Source organism: Salmo salar, chromosome ssa13 (assembly GCF_905237065.1).
Source record: "Salmo salar chromosome ssa13, Ssal_v3.1, whole genome shotgun sequence".
In the NCBI taxonomy this organism is placed as follows: domain Eukaryota; kingdom Metazoa; phylum Chordata; class Actinopteri; order Salmoniformes; family Salmonidae; genus Salmo; species Salmo salar.
The window spans coordinates 77,539,174-77,566,539 of record NC_059454.1 but is presented as its reverse complement, the minus strand read 5'-3'; the positions used below and the strand labels follow the sequence as shown (position 1 = coordinate 77,566,539).

Genomic DNA, 27,366 nt, shown 5'->3' with positions numbered 1-27,366 from the left:
CCCTCCTCCCTTCAGTTCCATTAAATGGGGAATAGGCTCCATTTATTTCCTACATTCTGTCAGCATTCCTTCTGATATCAGCAATACTTTATGTCAAGTAAGGCTTGCTTATAAAGTATCACGTGCATGTTGTGAATTCTACTGATTATACAACGAGTGGGTATGGATGGGTATGTATCACCATAAGTAATAGTTATTTTAAAAGGTGCAAATAGCAGTTGTTGCATAAACTTTTGGACTTATAAATGAATGATATGTTCCCATTGATTCTTGAAGAATATAACTTATAAATGCCTCATGAACTTAGTTCAACTGTCACGCCTCATCAGAATACAAAATATAGGGTTGTTTTACTCCAGTGTTAAATTAAATGTAAACAAACACTATATAGCCTCAAAAGATGGTTAAAACTATAATTTTGATATCATGGATGGTCAGTCCTTGCATCCATAGATCTGTCTATGAATTTGAGAGTGTTTATATTTCTTCAGCCCCATCCCTCAGCTTTTTACAGAAACGGGCAGGGAGTACGCTTTGTTATTATTTCTACTGCTGATTGCTGCTTTAAAATGAATATTTTTACTGTTATTTCTTGTAAACCTAGCTCATTCTGTGCCTTTGCCAGCTCCCCTGTCATGTTCATTGTCATGCCAATAATGGATAGGCTAAGGCGTGATAAGGAATGAGAGATTATTTTAAACCTGCCCAGTTTTGTATAGTGAATGTGTGGGTGTTGAGAGGACAGTGGAGGGCATATCTGTGTGGACGTAGCAGGATTACACTCTTATAAAAAAAAGGAGCTATCTAGAACCTAAAAGGGTTCTTTGGCTGTCCCCATAGGAGAACCCTTTGAAGAACCCTTTGGGTTCCAGGTAGAATCCCTTTGGGTTCCATGTTGAACACTTTTCACAGAGGTTTCTACATGGATCCCAAAAGGGTTATACCTAGAACCAAAAAGGGTTCTACTTGGAACCGAAAAAAGGTTATCCTATGGGGACAACCGAAGAACCCTTTTGGAACCCTTTTGTAGGCATTGGTACACTATGTGTGCTTTATGACAGTGTATGTTGGCTCTCTGGACATTAACTTAACATGATTGACAATGGTATTTTCCATGTCCTACATTCTTTAGTGGCGTTTTGCCCTCATTGCATGCGAAGAGCAAGGCACGCAATGGTAGCTGGGTGCTTGGGATAGTCAGGATCATAGACCTGGGTTCAAATGCTTTTTGAAATCACTGCAAATACTTTACACGGGCTTGATTGAGCATGCCTGACACTATGGACCAAATAGAATAGTTTAAAAAGTGCAAACCCTCCCCAGCTGGCCCTCTAGACAAGCTAAGGCAAACACTCAAAGTATTTGAAAGATTTCAGATAGTATTTGAACCCAAGTTTGTTACAGTCAGGATCCCAGTTGGGTCCTTGCGTCTTTCTTAAACCCATGCAAATGTTAAAATTGCTCCCTGAGAGAGAACTTTCCAAATACACAAATCTCAAGGAAAGTTCAAATCCAAAGCACTCACAGACCCGAGGGACCTAAATAAGGAATTAAGTCAGGCTTAAGTGCTTAATGTGAAACTAGGGTTCACTTCACTCTGCTATTAGTGCAGGGGAAGTCATAGTTGAGGTTACAATGGAACGTCAGGATTGCCATGACATTACGAAGTCCAACCCCACTGGATGTCTGAGCCAAGACATTTGCCAACCAACCCAGTCTTAGAATAATCATCCCTCAAGCTTCATGAGGTGGAGTGAGAAAAACACATCACCATGTTAGAGACAGATATAGTGATTGTTTATGGGTTCCCCAGGTCTATGCCATTGCCTTGGAAATCAAACATACAGTTTCATCCCAGCAGACTGATTGTTTACATCAGACATTTGACAGTAAACAGTATAGTGGTGGTGACTCACTACTAAACACTACTAAATCTAAGGCTGTTATGTAAAGCTGACCCAACCCTGGCTAGGGCTGCTCTGACGGCAGTGTCACCGGACAAGACAGGTATCCTAACCCTGTAAATGCTGGCCTGTCTGTGTCTCTAATCAGGTTCGAGATAATAATGGTGAGAGAAACCATTATCACCATTATTATCTCGAACCTGATTTGTGTCTGAGCCACGATCAGTGGCCAAGGATTGAGATCCAAATCTGTGTACCAACACAAACACACGCAGGCATGCACGCACACAAAAACACACACACACACACACATTACTTTTTCTGTCCAGACTGAGTTTGAATTGATCTGTATAATCGATAATGATGAAAATCTATCTTGTATATTATATAATGTATGTAGAATTTGTTCATGTTTATATACGCTGAGTGTACAAAACATTAAGAACACCTGCTCTTTCCATGACATAGACTGAATCCAGGTGAAAACTATGATCCCTTATTGATGTCACTTGTTAAATCCTCTTCAGTCAGTGTAGATGAAGGGGAGGAGACAGTTTAAAGAAGGATTTTTAAGCCTTGAGACAATAGAGACAAGGATTGTGTATGTGTGCCATTCAGAGGGTGAATAGGCAAGACAAAAGATTTAGGTGCCTTTGAATGGGGTATGGTAATAGGTGCCAGGGAAACTGGTTTGAGTAGGTCAAGAACTGCAATGCTGCTGGGTTGCTCAACAGTTTCCTGTGTGTATCAAGAATGGTCCACTACCCAAAGGACATCCAGCCAATTTGACACAACTTTGGGAAGCATTGGAGTCAACATGGGCCGGCATCCCTGTGGAACGCTTTCAACACCTTGTAGAGTCCATGCCCCTACGAATTGAGGCTGTTCTGAGGGTAAAAGGGGGTGCAACTCAATATTACAGTAGGAAGGTGTTCCAAAAGTTTTGTTCACTCAGTGTATAGCATCCATGTGTGAAATGTTGTATTATGCTCCTACATCAAACAGTTGAGTGAACTATTTTTTTCTGTCTATATGTCTGTGTGTCCTTTCAGGACATTGATGAGTTGATGCACACGGACAGACCGGACTGGCAGAGTGTCATGCAGTACGTTTCTCAGATCTACAAGTACTTTGAGACTTGACCAGAGAACAGGGGGCGGAGGAGGAGGAAGAAAGGATGCACCACAGCACTTTCTGTACAGTCCATGTCCCCTTCTCTCAACATGGAACCCTAGAACCCTTATTCCTCAAACACACTGACTGAACACCCTCAACTGACCCACACATGCTCCTCAACACTAAAACTTTGAACTTGCTTGGAGTTACTGTCTTTCTAACTCCTACGTACATAATGGTACAATCGGCACTTTGTGTTAGAATGCTGAGATCTGTGACTGCAAATAAGAAGTATAAAACCTTGTTGTTAGCCCTTACATGGAAAGACATGATGCAATTATGTTTTATTGTTTATGTTGAAGTCCAATGATTATTTAGAAATTATACTTTAAAGGGATAGTTCACCCAAATTACAAAATTACATATTGGTTTCCTTATCCTGTAAGCAGTCTATGGACAAGGTATGACAGCAATCCATGCATTGGTTTAGTTTTCTTGATACTGTTTCCAAATGCTTATGTTTCAGCATTTGTGGCACAAATCCCATTCAAGTCATGGTACCGATATTAGCATTGTTCGCACATGTCCAAATTATCCGAAAGTATCTAAAAAGGGATTATGAGCTCAACAAAGTCACTTATAGATGATTTAAACATGATTGGCGAAAAAATGCTAATACCATGACTTGAATGGGATTTGTGCCACACATGCTAAAACATTATCATTTGGAAACAGGGAAACTAAACCAAAGCATGGATTCCTGTCATACCGTCTCCATAGACTACTTACTAAGGTTATTGTGGTAAATTAAAACAGAAATTAAAACAAAAACAAATCATTATAAATGATTGAGTAAACTGAAATAAAATAATGAACAACCCGTTTGAAAAACTAAAACTATACTGAAACTATTATCTTTGACTCCGTAAAACTAACTAAAATAAAATAAAACACATTGAATGAAACATTGAATGAAACCATCACAACAAAAATGTTATGGATTTTCAATCCTTTGGGGGGTTTTCAAACAACTAGAATTTCTGCTGACCCACCCCTCCCCAAATCTAACAACACAACCGTAAAATCTGAAAATGTATATTTTTACATCAACAAATAACCTTCAATTCATTACATTTTCATCTCGCTCATCAAATGTTTTGAACCAATAAATACATCCCCCGCGACGCCTCTAGGACTTGCGACCCCGAATTTGAATACCACTGGCTTACAGCGTAAAGAAACGAATACATCATATTGTAATTTGGTGAAATATCCCTTTAAAGGAAGAGTTTGGTTTTACATGAGAAGCCTATCAAATCAAATTGACTGCTTTCCGTTTGTCCAAAAGAAACCATTGCCTTTGTTTTTGTTTACGAGACAGACCCAAGTTGCCATCTATTGGCACTACAATGAATTGACAACACTACATGTAGCTCTGAATAATATTTTACAGTCACACTATTTAATGAAAATGTGTTATTATTAATAAGGAATGTCTTCGCTGTTTAAGCACTGTGGGCCTGACTGACTGACTCAATTAAACCATTATATGGTGTCCTTTAGCAACTGTTGTTTTGGGGTTTTGCACAGCAATATGATTTTGTCTCCAGCAAGCCTCTTTCAGCTGTAGCTATCATACTGGGGATGGTCGAGGGAACATCACTGCAAAAGGTGTTGAAACTAGGACAATTACGAAGATGTCATCCAAATGTACCATGAGAGACAATCCGTAATGAACCAACAACCCTGAACGTTTAGCTTCCGTCATAGTTCGCTTCTGATAAAGGAAGTACTGCAGTACAGTATTTATTTATATATGTGCTCAGAAATGTGAGAATGATGCAGGAAATGTACGGTTGAAGTCAGATGTTCACATACACTTATGTTGGAGTCATGTAAACTTGTTTTTCAACCACTCCACAAATTTCTTGTTAACAAACTATAGTTTTGGCAAGTCGGTTAGGACATCTACTTTGTGCATGACACAAGTAATTTTTCCAACAATTGTTTACAGACAGATTATTTAACTTATAATTGTATCACTGTATCACTGTATCACAATTCCAGTGGGTCAGAATTTTACATACACTAAGTTGACTGTGGCTTTGAACAGCTTGGAAAATTCCAGAAAATGATGTCATGGCTTTAGAAGCTTCTTATAGGCTAATTGACATAATTTGAGTCAATTGGAGGTGTACCTGTGGATGTATTTCAAGGCCTACCTTCAAACTTAGTGCCTCTTTGCTTGACATCATGAGAAAATCAAAAGAAATCAGCCAAGACCTCAGAAAAAAATGGTAGACTACCACAAGTCTGGTTCATCCTTGGGAGCAATTGCCAAACGCCTGAAGGTACCACGTTCATCTGTACAAACAATAGTATGCATGTATAAACACCATTGGACCATGCAGCCGTCATACCGCTCAGGAAGGAGATGCATTCTGTCTCCTAGAGATGAACGTACTTTGGTGCGAAAAGTGCAAATCAATCCCAGAACAACAGCAAAGGACCTTGTGAAGATGCTGGAGGAAACCGGTACAAAAGTATCTATATCCACAGTAAAACAAGTCCTATATTGACATAACCTGAAAGGCTGCTCAGCAAGAAAGAAGCCACTGCTCCAAAACCGCCATAAAAAATCCAGACTACGGTTTGCAACTGCACATGGGGCCCAAAGATCGTACTTTTTGGAGAAATGTCCTCTGGTCTGATGAAACAAAAGTAGAACTGTTTGGCCATAATGACCATCGTTATGTTTGGAGGAAAAAGGGTGAGGCTTGCAAGCCGAAGAACACCATCCCAACCATGAAGCACAGGGGTGGCAGCATCATGTTGTGGGGGTGCTTTGGTGCAGGAGGGACTGGTGCACTTCACAAAATAGATGGCATAATGAGTCAGGAAAATTATGTGGATATATTGAAGCAACAACTCAAGACACCAGTCATGAAGTTAAAGCTTGGTTGCAAATGGGTCTTCCAAATGGACAATGACCCCAAGCATACTTCCAAAGTTGTGGCAAAATGGCTTAAGGACAACAAAGTCAAGGTATTGGAGTGGCCATCACAAAGCCCTGACCTCGATCCTATAGACAATTTGTGGGCAGAACTGAAAAGCGTGTGCGAGCAAGGAGTCCTACAAACCTGACTCAGTTACACCAGCTCTGTCAGGAGGAATGGGCCAAAATTCACCCAACTTATTGTGGGAAGCTTGTGGAAGGCTACCCGAAACATTTGACCCAAGTTAAACAATTTAAAGGCAATGCTACCAAATACTAATTTAGTGTATGTAAACTGACGACCCACTGGGAATGTGATAAAATAAATAAAAGCTGAAATAAATCATTCTCTTTACTATTATTCTGACATTTCACATTCTTAAAATAAAGTGGTGATCCTAACTGACCTAAGACAGGGAATGTTTACTAGGATTAAATGTCAGGAATTGTGAAAAACTAAGTTTAAATGTATTTGGCTAAGGTGTATGTAAACCTCCGACTTCAACTGTATGTGAGCGTTTTCTATTACAGAGAGAGAGATTTCTGAGATTTGCTCAGAGGTGGAAGTGACAGATGGATATTGTTAAATAAAGTATTTTGTCAATCATCACTGGTCATTCTCACACTCTCTATTATGTGTGTGTGTGTGTGTGTGTGTGTGTGTGTGTATGTGCCTGCATGTGTGTTAGATGAGATCGCTTGTCATCTAAAGCCTTGTTTATAACATGTAACAGGTGTCCTGTGTCTTGATCTTCTCCACATTCACATTTTCAATCATTAAAGTAGCTGTCCAGTGTTGCAGGTTTCTATGAAGTATAACCTAGAATTAATTCCAATGTGAATTAAATAGATTTCGTTCCCAAAAAGTATAATTAAGGATGTTAAAAAGCTGTTATATCCAAGCTGCACTTGGATATTCAAATGAGCTACCAACTCTACATCCCACCTACTGGCTAGCAGACTTGCTTTATTTTACCCAGGCGGCAATTTAACCAAGGCAAATAGTTTGGATGGATTCAGGATTTGGAAAAGCATTATGGAACTACTATGGCTCTTTATTATAACAGCAATAAATGCAGATTGATTATTTCACAAACATGAGTTGTTTCTGTCCATTGCTTTGTCCCTATTCCTGATTTGTTTTCTTGTTAGCTAGCTACCTAGCTGCTACCTACATCAGTCAACAGCTAACTAGGGCTGTATTCAATCTGTAACGCTGAAGTTTTACAGATTATGCGCTAGAAATGTAAGCGTAATTTCCAATTGAGCCGACATATGCAGCGTTTACCATGAATGCAGGCTCCGCTAAAGCGGGAACATTGCCTTTAAATTACAATCACGCTGTAAAGCTGAACTTCCGCGATGATTGAATAGAACCCCTAGGTTTCCTCGACATCCAACTTTCAGCAACAAACCAAAGTATTTGAAATACAAGTGACTGGTGAAATAGATGTTGTAAAGGCTTCCTTTTAGCTAAACACCATCTGTGGATTGCTTGGATCGACTAACTACCTTCTGTTTAGAGTGCAGTGCACTCCTGATTCTGTCTCCCCTACAAGAAAATTCAGACCAGAGAGTGACTTAGCCTACAGATTATTGTATGGGGGTACAGATTATTGTATGGGACAATATATATAAATATATAAACTTTTTTGAGAAATTTGGAGAGAATTTTTTTTGTTGTTGAGTAAATGTATGTATTGGTTCTGTTAGTTTTGAGATTAAAATGTAATGAATTGAAGGAAATTTGTTGATGTACAAATTTTAATTTACCAATTTTAAGGGTGTCATTAGATTTGGGGATGGGCTCCAATGAATTCTGTAGAAAAAAAAATGGTGTTCCCACTGGAAAAGTTTAATTACCACTGATTTAGATGGCAGTATAATGATGATTTAAATGGTTTGGTATTGGTATTTTGGTATTTTATTAGGATCCCCATTAGCTGTTGCAAAATCAGCAGCTAATCTTCCTGGGGTCCACACAAAACATGAAACATGACATAATACAGAACATTAATAGACAAGAACAGCTCAAGGACAAAACTACATACATTTTTTTTAAAGGCACACGTAGCCTACATATCAATGCATACACACAAACTATCTAAGTCAAATAGGGGAGAGGCGTTATGCCATGAGGTGTTGCTTCACCTGTTTTTTTAAACCAGGTTTTATGTTTATTTGAGCAATATGAGATGGAACGGAGTTCCATGCAATAATTGCTCTATATAATAATGTAAGCTTTCTTGAATTTGTTCTGGATTTGGGGACTGTGAAAAGACCCCTGGTTGCATGTTTGGTGGGGTAAGTGTATGTGTCAGAGCTGTGTGTAAGTTGACTATACAAACCATTTGGGATTTTCAACACATGAATGTTTCTTATAAAAAGAAGAAGTGATGCAGTCAGTCTCTCCTCAACTCTTAGCCAAGAGAGAATGGCATGTATAGTATTTATATCAACCCTCTGATTACAATGAAGAGCAAGACGTGATTATCTGTTCTGGGCCAGTTGCAGCTTAACTTGGTCTTTCCTTGCAACACCGGACCGCACGACTGGACAATAATCAAGATAAGATAAAACTAGAGCCTGCAAGACTTGCTTTGTGGAGTGTGGTGTTAAAGACAGACCTCTCCACATCTTTACAACCATTGAATCTATATGTTTTGACCATGACAGTTTACAATCTATGGTAACGCCAAGTAATTTAGTCTCCTCAACTTGTCAGCCACACCATTCATTACCAAATTCAGCTGAGGTCTAGAACTTAAGGAATGATTTGTACCAAATACAATGCTCTTAGTGTTATAGATGTTCAGGAACAGTTTATTACTGGCCACCCATTCCAAAACAGACTGCAACTCTTTGTTAAGGGTTTCAGAGACTTAATTAGCTTTGAGAGAGATGCCCTGCGGTACACCACACTTTACATGTTTGACATTAGAGACGCTTCCATTAAAGAAAACCCTTATAGTTCTATGAGATAGATAGGTCTGAATCCACGATATGGCAGAGGTTGAAAAGCCATAACACATACGTTTTTTTCAACAACAGTTTATGGTCAATAATACGGCTGCACTGAAATCTAACAGTATAACTCCCACAATCTTCTTGTTATCAATTTCTTTGAAACCAATCATCAGTTATTTGAGTCAGTGCAGTACATGGTGAGTGCCCTTCTCTATAAGCATGCTGAAAGTCTTTTGTTAACTTGTTTACAGACAAATAGCATTGTATTTGGTCAAACACAATGCCGTCAGGGCCATTGTTATATCCTAATAGATTTCTAAAGTTACTTCATAGTGCAGACAGGCTGGTGCGTGCCTTACAAACAGGTGAGTGCATTTTCCATATCCTGCATACAATCCTTTATGAATAACACTTACACTGAACAAAAATATAAACGCAACATGTAAAGTGTTGGTCCCATGTTTCATGAGCTGAAATAAAAGATCCCAGAAATTATCCATATGCACAAAAATGTTGTGCACAAATGTATTTACATCCCTGTTAGTAATAATTTCTCCTTTGCCTAGATAATACATCCACCTGACAGGTGTGGCATATCAAGAAGCTGATTAAACGGCATGATCATTACACAGGTGCACCTTGTGCTGAGGACAATAAGGCCAGTTTTGTCACACAATATAATGCCACAGATGCCTCAAGTTTTGAGGGAGTGTGCAATTGGCATGCTGACTGCAGAAATGTTCACCAGAGCTGTTGCCAGAGAATTGAATGTTCATTTCTCTGCCATAAGCCGCCTCCAACATCGTTTTAGAGGATTTGTCAAAATGTCCAACCGGCCTCACAACCACAGACCAAGTGTAACCACGCCAGCCCAGGACCTCCACATCCGGCTTCTTCACCTGTGGGATTATCTAAGAACAGCCACCCAGACAGCTGATGAAACTGTGGTTTTGCACAACTGAAGAATTGCTGCACAAACTGTCAGAAACTGTCTCAGGGAAGCTCATCTGCGTGCTCATCGTCCTCACCAGGGTCTTGACCTTACTGCAGTTCGGCGTCGTAAACGACTTCAGTGCTCACCTTTGATGGCCATTGGCACGCTGGAGAAGTGTGCTCTTCACAGATGAATCACGGTTTTAACTGTAACGGGCAAATAGCAGACAGAGTGTATGGCGTCGTGTGGGTGAGTGGTTTGCTGATGTCAACGTTGTGAACAGAGTACCCCATGGTGGCGATGGGGCTATGATATGGGCAGGCATAAGTTAAGGACAATAAACACAATTGCATTTTATTGATGGCAATTTGAATGCACTGCGATACCGTGACGAGATCTTGAGGCCCATTGTCGTGCTGTTCATCCGCCGCCATCACCTCATATTTCAGCATGATAATGCACGGCCCCATGTCACAAGGATCTCTACACAATTCCTGGAAGTTGAAAATGTCCCAGTTCTTCCATGGCCTTCATACTCACCAGACATGTCACCCATTGAGCATGTTTGGGATGCTCTGGGCGTGTACGACAGCGTGTTCCAATTCCCGCCAATATCCATCAATTTCACACAACCATTGAAGAAGAGTGGGACAACAATCCACAGGCCACAATCAACAGCCTGATCAACACAATGTGAAGGAGTTGTGAAGTTCTGCATGATGCAAATGGTGGTCACAACAGATGACTGGTTTTCAGATCCATGCCCCTACCTTTTTTTAAGGCATCTGTGACCAACAGATGCATATCTGTATTCCCAGTCATGTGAAATCCATAGATTAAGGCCTAATTATTTTATTTCCTTATATGAATTGTAAAATCTTTGAAATTGTTGCATTTTACATTTATATTTTTGTTCAGTGTAAAAGAAGGAAATGATCCTAGACTGAACATATCTTCATTGCTAACTGGCTAACATGAACTAGGCTAGGGGTTAGGGTTAAGGTTAGAAGTTAGGTTAAAGGGTTAAGGTTAGGGGAAGGGTTAGAGTTGAAAAGTTGCTAATTAGCTAAAATTGTCTGTGATGAGATTTGAACACTCAACCTTTGGGTTACTAGACGTTTGCGTTACACGCCTAACAATCCACCCCGACCAACCACCCTCCTTTCATTGCCTTAATAACCTTCTTTCAAATGTAACATAATCATTCTAATATCAGTGTCCCGGGCCTACGTTTACTATTTTACGTCTAGTCTATGAGACCAGGCTGCTGAGGGAGAACAACTGGGTGGGAGTTCGTGTATGAATCAATTCACACATTTTAGACATCGGTGGAGGCATGGCCTTGAAATGAAAAGATGTAGATGTCTTGTGTGGGTTATTGCCAGCACAATAAAAAACGAAAAAACGACTACATCAACCTGAAAGCATGCTGGTTCATTGTTTACACCAACTTTAATAGGTGTGTATACGCTTTAAAAAGTGATAACTCTTGTCTGAGCTTCATTAAAGTGGAGCTGTTGTTTACAGCATCTGTAGAAATCGCTGAATTTGAGGCGTGGCTAGCCTACTTTGTGTAATGACATTTCTTTCGTTACTTGAAAAACCATGTGACGTAGAGAATCTACACAATACTACTGTTCACAACCGCCGCGCAACAGATGCTTGGTTTGAAGGGACCGGGCGCACAAGTAAAGGACTAGCAAATAATGCACTGTTTCAAGAGGGGTAAGCAACAAAGCTATTTAAGAAATTATTTGCAGATATAAGTTATGTTTTGAATGTATATTTGATAACATGTGGCTTGGTTAGAGTGATTGTAGTAGCATACTATCGCATTTTTGTTAGATTCATGATAACCGATACGAAGTCGCAAATAATTCACATTTCAAACAATTGTAATTACAGGGTTTGCTTTGGAGAAAAGTAAAGTATCCTATGTTCTTTTTCCTTTTTACAGATGGCTGTTTACGCAAACCATACTTTTGGAATGTTCTTGGATTATTGCAAAAATACTTTATTTCTCTTTTGGACCCACTAGAACAGTGTCCCTCATGACACTTATTTTCGAAGACCGACCTAATGTTCTGAAATATTTGCGGAGATGAATTCGTACTACATAGTATTTGAGATATTAATAGCAATTTTGTCCATATCTGGCAATGTATTGGTTTGCTGGTCTGTCGCCATCAACACCACTCTGAAAACAGCAACTAACTACTTTTTGGTGTCTTTGGCTGTGGCAGATATTTTGGTGGGTTGCCTTGCCATCCCCTTTGCCATAACCATAAGCATCGGTATCCTTTTGGACTTCTATGGGTGTCTTTTTCTTGCCTGTTTTGTTTTGGTACTGACTCAAAGCTCAATTTTCAGCCTCCTTGCAGTTGCAATTGATAGATATTTGGCCATCACTATACCCCTCAGGTGAGTACCTTTTTATTTGGGATTTTCATTGCTAGACAGACATTGAGCGTCTGTGTTTTGTGATTTAAAATTAATAGCGTATACTTACAAGTAATTAAGGAAAAGCCCAGACAAATAGACATGTTTTTCAAGACAGGTCAACTAGGAATACTTTACTGACGGGGAAAATGTGTTGCAGTAGCCTATCATGTACACGATTAAAATGGCGTTAAAAAAGAACAAGAATAATACAGTAGACAACAAATTCACAAAAACCTTTGTGTTTTGGGATATATATTTATCTTATGGGATATATATGAATCTTAAAGTGGTGGAAAAAGTACCCAATTGTCATACTTGAGTAAAAGTAAACATCATTTAATAGAAAATGACTCAAGTAAAAGTCACCCAGTAAAATACTACTTGAGTAAAAGTCTAAAAGTATTTGGTTTGAAATATACATAAGTAGTAAAAGTATAAATCATTTAAAATAGCTTATAAGGATAGCCTGGGGCACACTACAACACACAAATTAAGCATTTGTGTTTAGTGAGTCCGCCAGATCAGAGGCAGTAGGGAGGACCAGGGATGTATTCTTGTGTGTCAATTGCACCATTTTCCTGTCATGCAAAGCATTCAAAATGTAACAAGTACTTTTAAGTGTCATTGAAAATGTATGGAGTAAAAAGTACATTATTTTATTTAGGAATGTGGTGAAGTAAAAAAAGTACAGATACACAAAAAAATACTTAATCAGTACTTTAAAGTATTTTTACTTAAGTACTTTACACCACTGATATCTTGTGCATTTTATTGAGAATTTGTTGTCTACTGTATTTTTCTTGTACACATAACATATCTTAAAAAAGAACAAAACATTAGGAACACCTGCTCTTTCCATGAGATAGCTTTCACCTAGATTTGATGATCCCTTATTGATGTCACCTGTTAAATCCACTTCAATCAGTGTAGATGAAGGGGAGGAGACAGGTTAAAGAAGGATTTTTAAGCCTTGAGATAATTGAGCCATGGATTGTGTATGTGTAACATTCAGAGGGTCAATGTGCAAGACACAATATTTAAGTGCCTTTGAACTGGGTGTGGTAGTAGGTGCCAGGCGCAGCTGGAAACAGCTGATTTAAAAACATTTTTTTTAATGGAATATCTACATAGGCTTACAGCCCATTATCAGCAACCGTCACTCCTGTGTTCCAATGGCACATTGTGTTAGCTAATCAAGTTTATCATTTTAAAAGGCTAATTGATCATTAGAAAACCCTTTTGCAATTATGTTAGCTCAGCTGAAAACTGTTGTGCTGATTTAAAGAAGCAATAAAACTGGCCTTTAGACTAGTTGAGTTTCTGGAGCATCAGCATTTGTTCGATTACAGGCTCAAAATGTCCAGAAACAAAGACTTTCTTCTGAAACTTGTCAGTCTATTCTTGTTCTGAGAAATGAAGGCTACTCCATGCAAGAAATTGCCAAGAAACTGAAGATCTTGTACAACGCTGTGTACTACTCCCTTCACAGAACAGCGCGAACTGTCTCTAAGCAGAATAGAAAGAGGAGTGGGAGGCCCCGGTGAACAACTGAGCAAGAGGACAAGTACATTAGAGTGTCTAGTTTGAGAAACAGACACCTCACAAGTCCTCAACTGGCAGCTTCATTAAATAGTACCCGCAAAACACCAGTCTCAACGTCAACAGTGAAGAGGTGACTCCGGGATGCTGGCTTTCTAGGCAGTTGCAAAGAAAAAGCCATATCTCAGACTGGCCAATAAAAAGAAAAGATTAAGATGGGCAAAAGAACACAGACACTGGACAGAGGAACTCTGCCTAGAAGGCCAGCATCCCGGAGTCGCCTCTTCACTGTTGACGTTGAGACTGGTGTTTTGCGGGTACTATTTAATGAATCTCTCAGTTGAGGACTTGTGAGGCGTCTGTTTCTCAAACTAGACACTCTAATGTACTTGTCCTCTTACTCAGTTGTGCACCAGGGGCCTCCCACTCCTTTCTATTCTGGTTAGCGCCAGTTTGCGCTGTTCTGTGTACTTTTAGCAAATGGCCAGAATAAAAAGACACATATGCAATGCTGCTAAACCAGCCTTGATTAAGGGGAGGGTGGACAATGATTGGTTTTAATCAAATTAAACGAATTGGGGGGGAAACCAATCACTTTGTTTTGTTTCAAAATACGAGATAAACCAGCACAAAAGGCACATCTTCCTTCCATGGGCACTGTGCGTCATGGCTGGATAGGCTGCGCTTCAGCTCTCAAAATCCATGCCATCATCAACTGTGTTATACAAAAAGGTCTTAACGGTATCTTAACTTCCCATTAGCGCCGCATAAAATTGTCACATTTGCTCTTGTTTTTAAGGAAACGCCTCAAATATTGCCACACCTCTGCGCAAGTGAGCTGATGTAAGACAGGTAAACTGCCAAACCTGGCGTTAGGGCTGGAAAATGCCAGTGCGGCAGTTTTTACATGACAAAATTGCAAACTATCCTCCTTGGCGCCGGCCGAAAATGGAGCCCAGAATGCACCTCCTTGCTCTACCCTGAGAATTCCAAAGACAAGTCAACTTCAAAAACCTGCAGTCGAAGTAGCTTGAGACTAGTCATTTACGCATACAGGCTACAACACACAGCTGAACCAAAGCATTCTTGAGGTCTCACTCATGACTGTAAATCTTGATTGTGTAGATAACATAGGTTTCATAGGGTTATGGTTTGGGGGGCACTGGCCTCTGGCTTGTTTTTCAAAGGACATGGGTGTCTGAAGAGATTGGAGAAGCAGCAGTAGATCATTGGAAAAGCAGCTTTAGAGTAGATACATTTTGCAAGGTAGATCATTTTCCCATGGTATATTGATGTAGATTGTGAGGCACCACCCCTGGTACACTTTAAAAGGCGCTATAATAGATCATCACACCTCTCTCCCTCAGACTCTGAGACAATGGGCCCACTTGATCGATACCTAGACTGCTGGCCTTTGTGTCATCTTTGATATAGAGCTGGAGATGGCAGAGGAGCACAGTGGTGGTAGCAGAGCTGTTTTTTTTACATTTTTTATTGCAGTATAAAAGGTTACACCGCCTTTCAGTAGACATTGCGGTCTGAAATTATTGACACCCTTGATTAAGATGAGCAAAAATTACTGTATAAAATAAATAATTCAATTACTAAGCTATATTGTATGCTAAAAACATTTTGAAATTATATTATTTTATACTAATACAATTGCACAGAAGTATTTTGTTTAACAAGAAATATTTTTTTCTCAAAAAGTAGGGGTAAAAATGATTGACATCCCTGTTTTCATTACCTTTCAATACCTCACCTTGCAAAGATAACAGCACTGAGCCTTTTTCTAAAATGTTTTATGAGTTGGAGAACACATTGGGAGGGATCTTAGACAATTCCTCCATACAGAATTCTTCCAGATTCTTGAAATCCTTCGTCTGTGCTTATGAACTACATTCTTCAGTTCAAACCACAGGTTTTCAATGGGTTTCAAGTCCAGAGACTGAGATGGCCATTGCAAAATGTTGATTTTTGTGGCTAAACCATTTCTTTGTGGATTTGATGTGTGCTTGGGGTTATTGTCTTGCTGGAAGATCCACTTACAGACAAGTCTCAGCATGGCCTAAGAGCTTTATTTTCATGTCACCCAACAAATGTAAACTCCTGGAGTTTGCTAAAAAGCATTGGCACTTGGATTGGAACTGGTGCTTTGGTCAGATGACATGAAAATAGTGCTCTTTGGCCACGCACACCAGTAGTGGGTTTGGCATCAAAATGAGAATGAATGAGCAGAAAATAATCCCATACCTACTGCAAAATATGGTGGTGGATCTTTGATGTTACGGGCTATTTTTCTTCCACTGGTCCTGGGGTTCTTGTTGAGGTCAAACGGAATCATGAACTTTACCCAGTACAAGGATATTTTAGCCAAAAACCTGGTTGCCTCTGCCAGGATTCAGGAGGCTGAAACTCAGCCGCAAGGGGATCTTCCAGCAAGACAATAATCACAAGCGCGCACACATTCACAAATAAATAGTTAATTGGCCACAAAAATCAACATTTGCAATGGCCATCTCAGTTTCCGGACTTGAAACCCATTGAAAACCTGTGGTTTGAATTGATAGACAAAGCATATCAAGGATCTGGAAGGATTCTGCATGGAGGAATGGTCTAAGTTCCCTCCCAAACATTTTTGGGGAAAGCTCAGTGCTTGTTATCCTCGCAAATTGAGGTATTGAAAGGTATTGAAAACAAGGGTGTCAATAATTTGGACTCCTACCTTTTTTGAGAATTGTTTTTAACAATCTCTTTCTCTGAGCAATTGTATTAGTATAAAATAATGTAATTTCCCATTTGTTTTGCATACAATATAGCTCAGTATTTGAATTATTTATTTTAGACATTCATTTTTGATCATCTTTAACAAGGGTGGCAATAATTTCTGACCCCACTGTAACTAAGGCCAGGAGTTTTTCCTGCTCACAGGACTTCTTATCACATTATGTAAGAAGCCCTCTTACTTGCTACCACATCAGATTTCAGTGCTGTGTGTGTGTGTGTGTGTGTGTGTGTGTGTGTGTGAAATGACAAGGCAAACGGTTGCTTTTCCATTTACAGTGGTTTTCCAAGAATTAACTTAATCAGGAAAGCAACAGCATTCTTTACCATCCCCTTCCCAATATGTTCTTCCCAGGATGGGTGAGAAATCAGATGGACTATTCTTCAGGGGGATGTTATTAAAAGAATATATCACATACATAAATGTTGCTGCTCAATACATTTACATTTTAGTCATTTAGTATTTTAGTCATTTATCCAGAGCGACTTACAGTAGTGAATGCATACATTTCTTACTTTTTTTTTTTGTACAATAGACGGGTTAGTTGTTTAGCAACAAAACTGATGCATGCAAAACAGACGGGGTTGGCTTAGATTGTTGATAATATGTCAACTATATTTTCGTCTCCGATGTCTATTGAATGAGCACTTGTCTCTCAAATACACCGTTACATTTGTTGGTTAGCTAGCTAGCGAATGTTAGCCATATTAGCATAGACGTAACATCAGTCAAAACAAGACCTGGTATCAATAAAAATATCAAACGAGCCACTTACGATTCACTACATACCATAACACACAACCTTCTGCCCCTTTGAAGCGCCCATCGTTTTCGTGACGTTGTCAGCTAACCCATCTATGCCAGCAAATGCATTATAGTCAACAAGAACATTCCTTTCAGAAAGCAAGCCAGATTGAAACATGATTTTCTATTTTACGGTTTGCCCCTTTAACCAAGACCCAGACCCACATCACACACACGTGGCGTGGTAATGAGAAGAGTGTGCAGTCAGCTCAATTTACTGTTCTCTAGACATTTCTTTAGTGTTTGTGTGTGTTCGGTCGGCAGGGACTTAGTCTTGTGGGACTGTAGTTCCCTTAGATCAGACTGTTTTCACAGCTGACTCTGGTGGATGTGAAAGGGCAGACGAGATACTTCAAACCCTGCGAGATGGCGCTCTGTTCGGCACCCACTGACTACACACATGCGCACATACTCAAACATTTTAGGGCCTTTATTTTCTTTTCATGTTTCTCAAGCTATTTCTGTATTTGTCACACACACCAGTCTAGAGGAAAAGATCCAATGGCATAACCTCTGGCTACTATGTTCCCAGCTAACAAACCTGCCAGGCCTCTTCACCTAGCTGTCTCTCTTCAGTTCTGTTCTCAGGCCCCACGTCTTTCTCTATGCTTCGAAAGAACCAGTGTTGCGTCCTTGAAAAGCTGGGTTCCTCTATGCTGCTACTGAGACTAAAATGTTTTCAGAGGCTTTTTTTTTTTTTTAAAGGATGGCATTGCAACTAAGTGTGTGGACTTACATCATAATGACTTGCCACTATTGAGCCCCAAACACTGTGAGGCTGTTTCAATAAAGTTTGTCATTTGGCTTTTCCAGTTGTTTAATGGCATGAGAGGAAGTAGATGTGGCAACAGGTTTTCCTTACTACACACACAACAGATGTGATGTAAATACAGCAACAATGAGCGTGAATAAGATAAAGATGGTGAGGAGTGGTTTACTATCACACTTCTGCAACACTACTGAAGGAAATTCAAATTCATTTTGTTTGTACAAAACCCAAAAGTGTAGCCTCCCACACCAGCATTATTCAAAGTTTGCATCCAAGCAATACATTGACTCTATGGCTCTAGGTTGCATTAAAGGTTCGATGATAATTCCATTCCCCAGACCAGTTCCATTTCAAATAATCGTTCAGTCACTCAGTATGGGTACACCTTCGTTGGGCGTGGTCACAAGGAACTCATATCACACAATGTCTGTGGTAGACAGACAGAAGCAACAGCCAATAGGGGGGACCCTCACTCCTTTATAAGGCGCCGTCGCTCCCGCTTGCCTCACTTTTCGTTCTTCCTTAGAAGGTCGTTATATTCGTAATTACTCTCCTCAGCACCGACCTGGTCTAATGCTTTCCAGCTAAACTGTTCACAGGTGAACCCATGAGGATTCACTGCCGTGGAGCTAGTCCTGGCATTTGGTAACTAGCGTTCACCCCGTAGGTTAATAGCCTCATTGCTTAGCCATAGCCCTGGTATGGAAAAACCTGGCCTATGCGTGTGCTGCCGACGCATAGCTGTGTTGCTCGTAGTCCTGTCGGTAGCTAGCTAGCTTTCACCTCGTAGGTTAGCAGTCTAGCTATTGCAAGCACACTGGGAAGAGGTAGCCATAACTCTGTTGGAGTGAGCTACAAGCCTGGGGCTAAAAGTCTGGTTGTAGGTGGCACACAGTAACTGTAGAGCACCACGCGGTGCATTGCTCTACAGGCTAGATCATCTCCCACGACCGCAGTACCTATAGGCAAGACCGGCCAGCGAAGGTGCTATTAAGCTCTGTAAATGAAATCTAGAATCGGCTTCCTATTTCGCAACAAAGCATCCTTCACTCATGCTGCCAAACATACCCTCGTAAAACTGACTATCCTACAGATCTTTGACTTAGGCGATGTCATTTACAAAATAGCCTCCAACACTTTACTCAGCAAATTGTGTGCAGTCTATCACATTGCCTTCCGTTTTGTCACCAAAGCCCCATATACAGTGCCTTGCGAAAGTATTCGGCCCCCTTGAACTTTTCGACCTTTTGCCACATTTCAGGCTTCAAACATAAAGATATAAAACTGTAATTTTTTTGTGAAGAATCAACAACAAGTGGGACACAATCATGAAGTGGAACGAAATTTATTGGATATTTCAAACTTTTTTTAACAAATAAAAAACTGAAATTGGGCGTGCAAAATTATTCAGCCCCCTTAAGTTAATACTTTGTAGCGCCACCTTTTGCTGCGATTACAGCTGTAAGTCGCTTGGGGTATGTCTCTATCAGTTTTGCACATCGAGAGACTGACATTTTTGCCCATTCCTCCTTGCAAAACAGCTCGAGCTCAGTGAGGTTGGATGGAGAGCGTTTGTGAACAGCAGTTTTCAGTTCTTTCCACAGATTCTCGATTGGATTCAGGTCTGGACTTTGACTTGGCCATTCTAACACCTGGATATGTTTATTTGTGAACCATTCCATTGTAGATTTTGCTTTATGTTTTGGATCATTGTCTTGTTGGAAGACAAATCTCCGTCCCAGTCTCAGGTCTTTTGCAGACTCCATCAGGTTTTCTTCCAGAATGGTCCTGTATTTGGCTCCATCCATCTTCCCATCAATTTTAACCATCTTCCCAGGCCCTGCTGAAGAAAAGCAGGCCCAAACCATGATGCTGCCACCACCATGTTTGACAGTGGGGATGGTGTGTTCAGGGTGATGAGCTGTGTTGCTTTTACGCCAAACATAACGTTTTGCATTGTTGCCAAAAAGTTCGATTTTGGTTTCATCTGACCAGAGCACCTTCTTCCACATGTTTGGTGTGTCTCCCAGGTGGCTAGTGGCAAACTTTAAACAACACTTTTTATGGATATCTTTAAGAAATGGCTTTCTTCTTGCCACTCTTCCATAAAGGCCAGATTTGTGCAGTACACGACTGATTGTTGTCCTATGGACAGAGTCTCCCACCTCAGCTGTAGATCTCTGCAGTTCATCCAGAGTGATCATGGGCCTCTTGGCTGCATCTCTGATCAGTCTTCTCCTTGTATGAGCTGAAAGTTTAGAGGGACGGCCGGGTCTTCGTAGATTTGCAGTGGTCTGATACTCCTTCCATTTCAATATTATCGCTTGCACAGTGCTCCTTGGGATGTTTAAAGCTTGGGAAATCTTTTTGTATCCAAATCCGGCTTTAAACTTCTCCACAACAGTATCTCGGACCTGCCTGGTGTGTTCCTTGTTCTTCATGATGCTCTCTGCGCTTTAAACGGACCTCTGAGACTATCACAGAGCAGGTGCATTTATACGGAGACTTGATTACACACAAGTGGATTCTATTTATCATCATTAGTCATTTAGGTCAACATTGGATCATTCAGAGATCCTCACTGAACTTCTGGAGAGAGTTTGCTGCACTGAAAGTAAAGGGGCTGAATAATTTTGCACGCCCAATTTTTCAGTTTTTTTATTTGTTAAAAAAGTTTGAAATATCCAATAAATTTCGTTCCACTTCATAATTGTGTCCCACTTGTTGTTGATTCTTCACAAAAAATTACAGTTTTATATCTTTATGTTTGAAGCCTGAAATGTGGCAAAAGGTCAAAAAGTTCAAGGGGGCCGAATACTTTCGCAAGGCACTGTACTACCCACCACTGCGATCTGTTGGCTGGCCCTTGCTTCATATTCGTCGCAAAACCCACTGGCTCCAGTTCATCTATAAGTCTTTGCTAGGTAAAGCCCCGCCTTATCTCAGCTCACTAGTCACCATAGCAGCACCCACCCGTAGCACGCGCTCCAGCAGGTATATTTCACTGGTCACCCCTAAAGCCAATTCCTCCTTTGGCCGCCTTTCCTTCCAGTTCTCTGCTGCCAATGACTGGAACGAATTGCAAAATCACTGAAGCTGGAGACTCATATCTCCCTCACTAACTTTAAGCATCAGCTGTCAGAGCAGCTTACAGATCATTGCACCTGTAAATAGCCCATCCAACTACCTCATCCCCATATTGTTATTTTTTTGTTTGTTGCTTCTTTGCACCCCAGTATCTCTACTTGCACATTCATCTTTTGCACATCTATCACTTAATTGCTAAATTGTAATTGTAATTACTATTTATTGCCTTACCTCTCTAATCTTACCTCATTTGCACACACTGTATATAGATTATTTTCTATTGTGTTGACTGTACGTTTGTTTACTCCATGTGTAACTCTGTTGTTGTTTGTGTCGCACTGCTTTGCCTTATCTTGGCCAGGTCGCAGTTGTAAATGAGAACTTGTTCTCAACTGGCCTACCTGGTTAAATAAAGGTGAAATAAAAAAATACGTTAAATAAATTAGGGATGCTACCATGTAGGTAGAGAGAGATGGAGCTATATCTAGTCGTGTGTTCGCCAATGCTCATCTGTGTAGCTAGCTAGTCCTGGCATAGCAAGCTAGCGTTCGCCGGAGGTTTAGTAGTCTGGCTCACACTAGCACACTGCTAGCTGAAGAGAATGTGCGTTCTTCGTGAGCTAGCTTCGACTCTCATCTCTATCCTTTCTTCCTCCTCGGTGGGAATAAGCAGCACAAAATTGTAGTTAGGTGGGCTGTTGGGGCAGAGCTAGCTGTGTGCAGCTAACTGGCCAGAGACTGAGAAGTAAATGTTCCTTTCGGCAAAAGTTCTCAATCAGCTTGACGAGAAACCTAATTCCTAAGCTCTGTAACGAATCCTTACCTTTTGCCTGTGAACAGTTTAGCAAGAAAGCATTAGTCCAAATTCATGCTGAGGAGAATATTTAGGAGTATTACAACCTCATAAGGAAGAATGGAAAGTGAGGCGAGATGGAGCAACAGTGCTTTATAAAGGAGTGGGGGTCCCCCCTATTGGCTGTTGCTCCTGTCTGTCTACCACAGACGTTGTGTGATAGGAGATCCTTGTGACTACGCTCAACGAAGGCGTACCCATACTGAGTGACCTCACTCATATTAGCATAGATCCGGGGTTATGTGAGAGTATTGCTGTCAGGCCTACTCTCATCTATTTAAAAAAATATATATATATTATTTAACCTTTTATTTAACTAGGCAAGTCAGTTAAGAACAAATTCTTATTTATTCTTTATTTAACTTTTTTTATTTTATTTAACCTTTTATTTAACTAGGCAAGTCAGTTAAGAACAAATTCTTATTTACAATGACGGCCTACCCCGGCCAAACCCGGAGACGCTGGGCCAATTGTGTGCCGCCCTGTGGGACTCCCAATCATGGCTGGTTGTGATACAGCCTAGAGTGAGATGGGCTGTGCTCACAACATGTGGCACTTCATCGCCATGAATCCAAGCCTCTAACTCCTGTTATGAATCTGTACTAGTTTGGCCTGTAACGACAGATAATAGGCCTATCTCACGTAGAGATATCGCACATCTCTTGGGTGGATCTCTAATTAGTGCTGGTGCCATATGCCATGTGAGGGCAGGATATTTGTGTATTTTGCATGCAAATCTTAAGTGTAGGCAAAATTTGATGGGGTTGCCAGTGGAGCAAAGAGAAACACCTCTTCCCTTTGAGGTTATACTTTTTTTTTTAAGCGGATGTGCTGTGAAGTGATTGTTGACACTGTACTAGTCTGGCAGAAGTTTGTGGGCTGCAATGTGCCCCAGGCGGAACCACATGAACAGTGGGGTTAGAAAAGAGAGGTGTGGGGAGAAAGGAACAGAAGAAAGGGAGACCGAGAGAGACGATGCCAGCATGCTGTCGTCATGCCAGAACTAATCCGCTCAGCCGACAATTCACTGGCCCTTGCAGAGGAATGCCACCAAACCCATCAGAGACAGAGAGAGGGGGACAGAGGGAGAGTGGGAGAAAGAGAGAGGGACAGAGAAAGTAGGGGAGAGAAGCAGAGAGACTGTGTGTGAGAGGGAGCACTAGAGAGAGCGTGTGAGAGCGACTGAGAGAGGGCTGTCTACCCCCCAGATAATAGTCCCTGCCTCGAACTCATACCTCTCTTAGCTGAAAGGTTATAGGACTAAGAGGAGGAGAGAGACAGAGAGATGGATGGTTAGAGAAGAAAGATGGAGAGATGCGTGCTGTGGACCCACCCACCTCCATCACTCGGGTCGCGTCATGTCATTGTTATGTACGTTCTCAAGCCTCTCTCCAATAGTGGTGGCCTAAAATCGTGATAAGCCCAATCATTCTGGACGAAGGCTAATGACTGTTTAGTCTAAATTACATTATAGTGGCAGGAAATACGATTACATTGCTAAAGTAGTCAATTGTTTAGTAGGAAACAACTTTTCCTTCATTATCATGTCGTCAAATGTACTTTAGACAGATGGCAATGTTGTCATTAGCTAGCAAAATTCATAAAAAATAGCGAGGAATGCTAATGTTAGCAGCTAAAATCCGGTGTCCTCCCCTCAATTTTAGCTAACTAGCTATTGTTATACTGCATCTAAAGGCAATCTGGTGACATCAAAAGGTTTTACTACTAATTATTTGCCTCCATTTGAATGGAATTGTATTTCCAAGCCACTGTAATTCACTTTTGATGAAATGTTCATCAGTGCTCATTGACGAAGCATTGAGTAGAATGCTCAGTTGGGCATCAGTCTAAAACAAATGTTCAAAACAATATTGTGACGAAACATGCAACCCATGAATAGCCTTAGGGCCCATCCCTCCAAGAACTTAAGCATGGCTGCGGACTGAGGGACATAAGAGGAGAGAGACAGAGATGGATGGATGGTAAGAAAAGAGAGGAAGTGTGATGTGTGGGTCCACCCTATAGCCTTAGGGCCCATCACTTCAGGTCCCTAAGCATGGCCATGGCTGTCTGTAGATTATTGATGTCACTGGGGCCACATCATCCTTCAGTGAGGGACAGAGGGATGGGAAATTGAGAAATAGGGACAGAGGTAGGACCCATGATTTAATAATTTACTGCTGCATCCCAAAACTCCCAGTCTGTTTTGAGGCTTTGACGTCTGAGGGGCTACAGGGTTATCAGTCAACTGAGCTGCTGCTACCTGTGAAACTAAACTTCCGTGAAATGGCACATGGCTGACAGTCATTTTACTGGCAAATTGACCACGTGAAAAAGCATCTGTTTCATGACGAGGAGGGAAAAAACTTTTCCAGCAGACAATGACCACTTCCTCTTCTTGAATAAAACCAAAAAGTTATTTTCCCCATTGTACTAAATTCTTAGTCTGTCTATTTTAATAGTAGTTGATATTTGTTGTACTATAGGAAATATCATGTGGAAATATAATTGACATGCTTATACAGTACATGCCATTATTACATGCTATAATCAAAGCAAGTGAAATCACATGAGCACTGACAATAAGTTCATGATTATCCTTTTAGCTGCTGTATATCTGCTGTATTGTCTCATGATTATCCTTTTATCTACTGTATATCTGCTGTATTGTCTCATGATTATCCTTTTAGCTGCTGTATATCTGCTGTATTGTCTCATGATTTAGCCTGAGAAATCTGTGGCTCAATGCAAAACAGTGGTTCTAAATATACCTAGCTGGAGGCAGTAGCCGTTTCCATTTGACAGTCATTCAGTCATACCACACAGGTTACACACGTGTGAAACAGGACAAATATAAGCACCCCTTATTTGTCTATGTGTTCAACACTGTATAGATGTACTGTTGTTCTATTTGTATCTCATCCTTCTTCATATGCTAGCTATTAAGGCTAACCTCAGTGTGACTGGGCTAGGTCCTGCAGACATCATGCTTAGAGAGGAGATGAGTTGGACTCTGGGATTTTTCCTATCACATCCCTGTCTCTTAAGTTAATGTGCAAATGTGCTCAGTGAAATGCAACATCTTACTTGCTCAAATTGCCAAATTCTTATTCTCTCTGCAATATTCAGTTCACTGCAGCAGAGACAGCTTGTTTGCTCTGAGAGTGTCACAAACAAATTATCCAGACCCTTACATTGATTCAACCATGGATTACATAACATTCCAATATCCATACTAGCATACCACTTTGAATGCATGCTCAATACAACACATTGCTTCATAAGTTGTATGCTATAGATACTGGAACAGAGCACATGACAAGGCAAAGAGAGGCTACATGTACAGCAGGATACCTGGTGTCTGTGTAAAGCAGACAGGATGTAGATAGTCTACACTGTGAGACACATACAGCAGTGTGATGCTGATATCAATATGTTTTCCATATGTCTTCCAACACATGGAGCCCAATGGCATTCTCACCCAGACCTCGATCGATAGAAGTCTGCTGGAATGACATCTCGTTATCTGTTGGTATCCTGCTTTAGGAAATATCATGGAAATGATAGATTATTCCTGTCACAGGCCCTACCTAATATAATGTTCAGTTGGAAGAACTTTTAGGACCGCATGTTTTTGTTCTCTATTGTCTTTCTGTTACTCCTTATGTTATTTTATTCATGAATGAATGTGCAGCATTAGTGCCAGAATGCTTGATAGAAGGCCACTGTGGCCTTTAAGGGCACTCGGTCACAACTATTAGGGAACAGAAAATAAGACCCATGTATAACCCCCACAGATGTTAACACTGTCTTTTTGGTCTCTGCATGTCCCCATATCCAGGTACAAGGAGCTGGTGACAGGCACGAGGGCCAGAAGAATCATTGCTATTTTATGGATCCTGTCCTTTGTCATCGGCCTCATCCCGTTCCTGGGTTGGAACCTGAAGGTTACTTCCTGCCGTCAGAATGTCTCCAGCAGCCTGACAAATGGCAGCTCTGTGGGGGAAACCAGTACCACTATCGCCCCTCTGGTGGACGATCTGAGCAGCATCAAGCTCGCCTGCCAGTTTGAGACTGTGGTGGACATGCACTACATGGTCTACTTCAACTTCTTTGGCTGCGTCCTGCCTCCTCTGCTTATCATGCTGGGCATCTATGTGAAGATCTTCACTGTGGCCCGCAAGCAGATGCACCAAATTGAGCTCAAGTGCTCGGTGAGCAGCAATAGGGGCAGCCACCATCACGGGCTGCTTCAGCGTGAGATCCGTGCCGCCAAGTCTCTGTCCATCATCGTGGGGCTGTTCGCCCTATGCTGGCTGCCCGTGCACATCCTCAACTGCCTGACTCTGTTCTACAAGGACCTGTACAAGCCGGCCCCAGTCATGTACATAGCCATCATGCTGTCGCACGCCAACTCCGCTGTCAATCCCATTATCTACGCCTACCGCATCCAGGACTTCAGGAACACCTTCCGCAAGATCCTGACGCGTCAAGTCCTGTGTCAGAGGGAGGAGCTCTACCTCCACTCCTCCAATGGAAGCAGGCGGAACAGAGACCAGATCCACATGACCATTGACCCATTACTCTGAGGGGTGGAGTTGCAGGGGGCATGAGGCTACTAGTCCTGCCTACATGTCCTGCCGACCATTGACCCTTTACTTCATAGGTGGGGCCACAGGCCAGCCGTGTAGCTCAAAACACTACCTGTGTTCATGTTTTTGTTGTATTTTATTTTTGAATGCCATTTTAAGTGAGATTAGAAATGTTTACAGAACAAAGCGTGGGGGTATAATGATATACAGTGCCTTGCAAAAGTATTCATCCCCCTTGGTGTTTTTCCTGTTTTGTTGCATTACAACCTGTAATTGAAATAGATTTTTATTTGGATTTCATGTAATGGACATACACAAATTAGTCCAAAAAATAACTTGTTTCAAAAAATTATAACCCCCCCCGGAAATGTCGTGCGTGCATATGTATTCACCCCCTTTGCTATGAAGCCCCTAAATAAGATCTGGTGTAATCAATTACTGTCAGAAGTCACATAATTACATTGCACACAGGTGGACTTTATTTAACTAAGTGCCACATGATCTCTCACATGATCTCAGTATATATACACCTGTTTTGAAAGGCCCCATTGTCTGCAATACCACTAAGCAAGGGGCACCA

At 41.0% G+C, this 27,366-nt stretch overlaps 2 protein-coding genes across 4 annotated transcripts in view; both read left to right on the top strand.

Annotated features, from left to right (window-relative positions):
- LOC106567978 (cytospin-B-like) overlaps positions 1 to 5,027 on the top strand; it is a 175,485-nt gene extending 170,458 nt beyond the window's left edge. Inside the window, exon 13 of one of the 3 annotated variants that reach the window (XM_014137917.2) lies at positions 2,957 to 5,027. In XM_014137917.2, coding sequence (XP_013993392.1) covers positions 2,957 to 3,046 — 90 coding nt within the window. In that variant the 3' untranslated portion in view covers positions 3,047 to 5,027. The remainder of the gene's footprint in view (positions 1 to 2,956) is intronic. The other 2 variants (XM_014137916.2, XM_014137915.2) reach the window with 2 other exon arrangements.
- Positions 5,028 to 11,227: 6,200 nt separating this feature from the next.
- On the top strand, positions 11,228 to 27,103 carry LOC106567979 (adenosine receptor A2b). Its single transcript, XM_014137918.2, has 3 exons — positions 11,228 to 11,641; positions 11,874 to 12,337; positions 26,036 to 27,103. The coding sequence occupies exons 2-3, from the start codon at positions 12,018 to 12,020 to the stop codon at positions 26,781 to 26,783; spliced, it is 1,068 nt and encodes a 355-aa protein (XP_013993393.1). The 5' UTR covers positions 11,228 to 11,641; positions 11,874 to 12,017; the 3' UTR covers positions 26,784 to 27,103.
- The last annotated feature ends 263 nt before the right edge of the window (positions 27,104 to 27,366 follow it).

Bases quoted from the DNA above. Each gene is read 5' to 3' on its own strand.
- LOC106567979 (XM_014137918.2), top strand. From the start codon at position 12,018: ATGAATTCGTACTACATAGTATTTGAGATATTAATAGCAATTTTGTCC. The intron at 12,338-26,035 runs GTGAGTACCTTT...CCCCATATCCAG, and splicing joins GCCATCACTATACCCCTCAG to GTACAAGGAGCTGGTGACAG.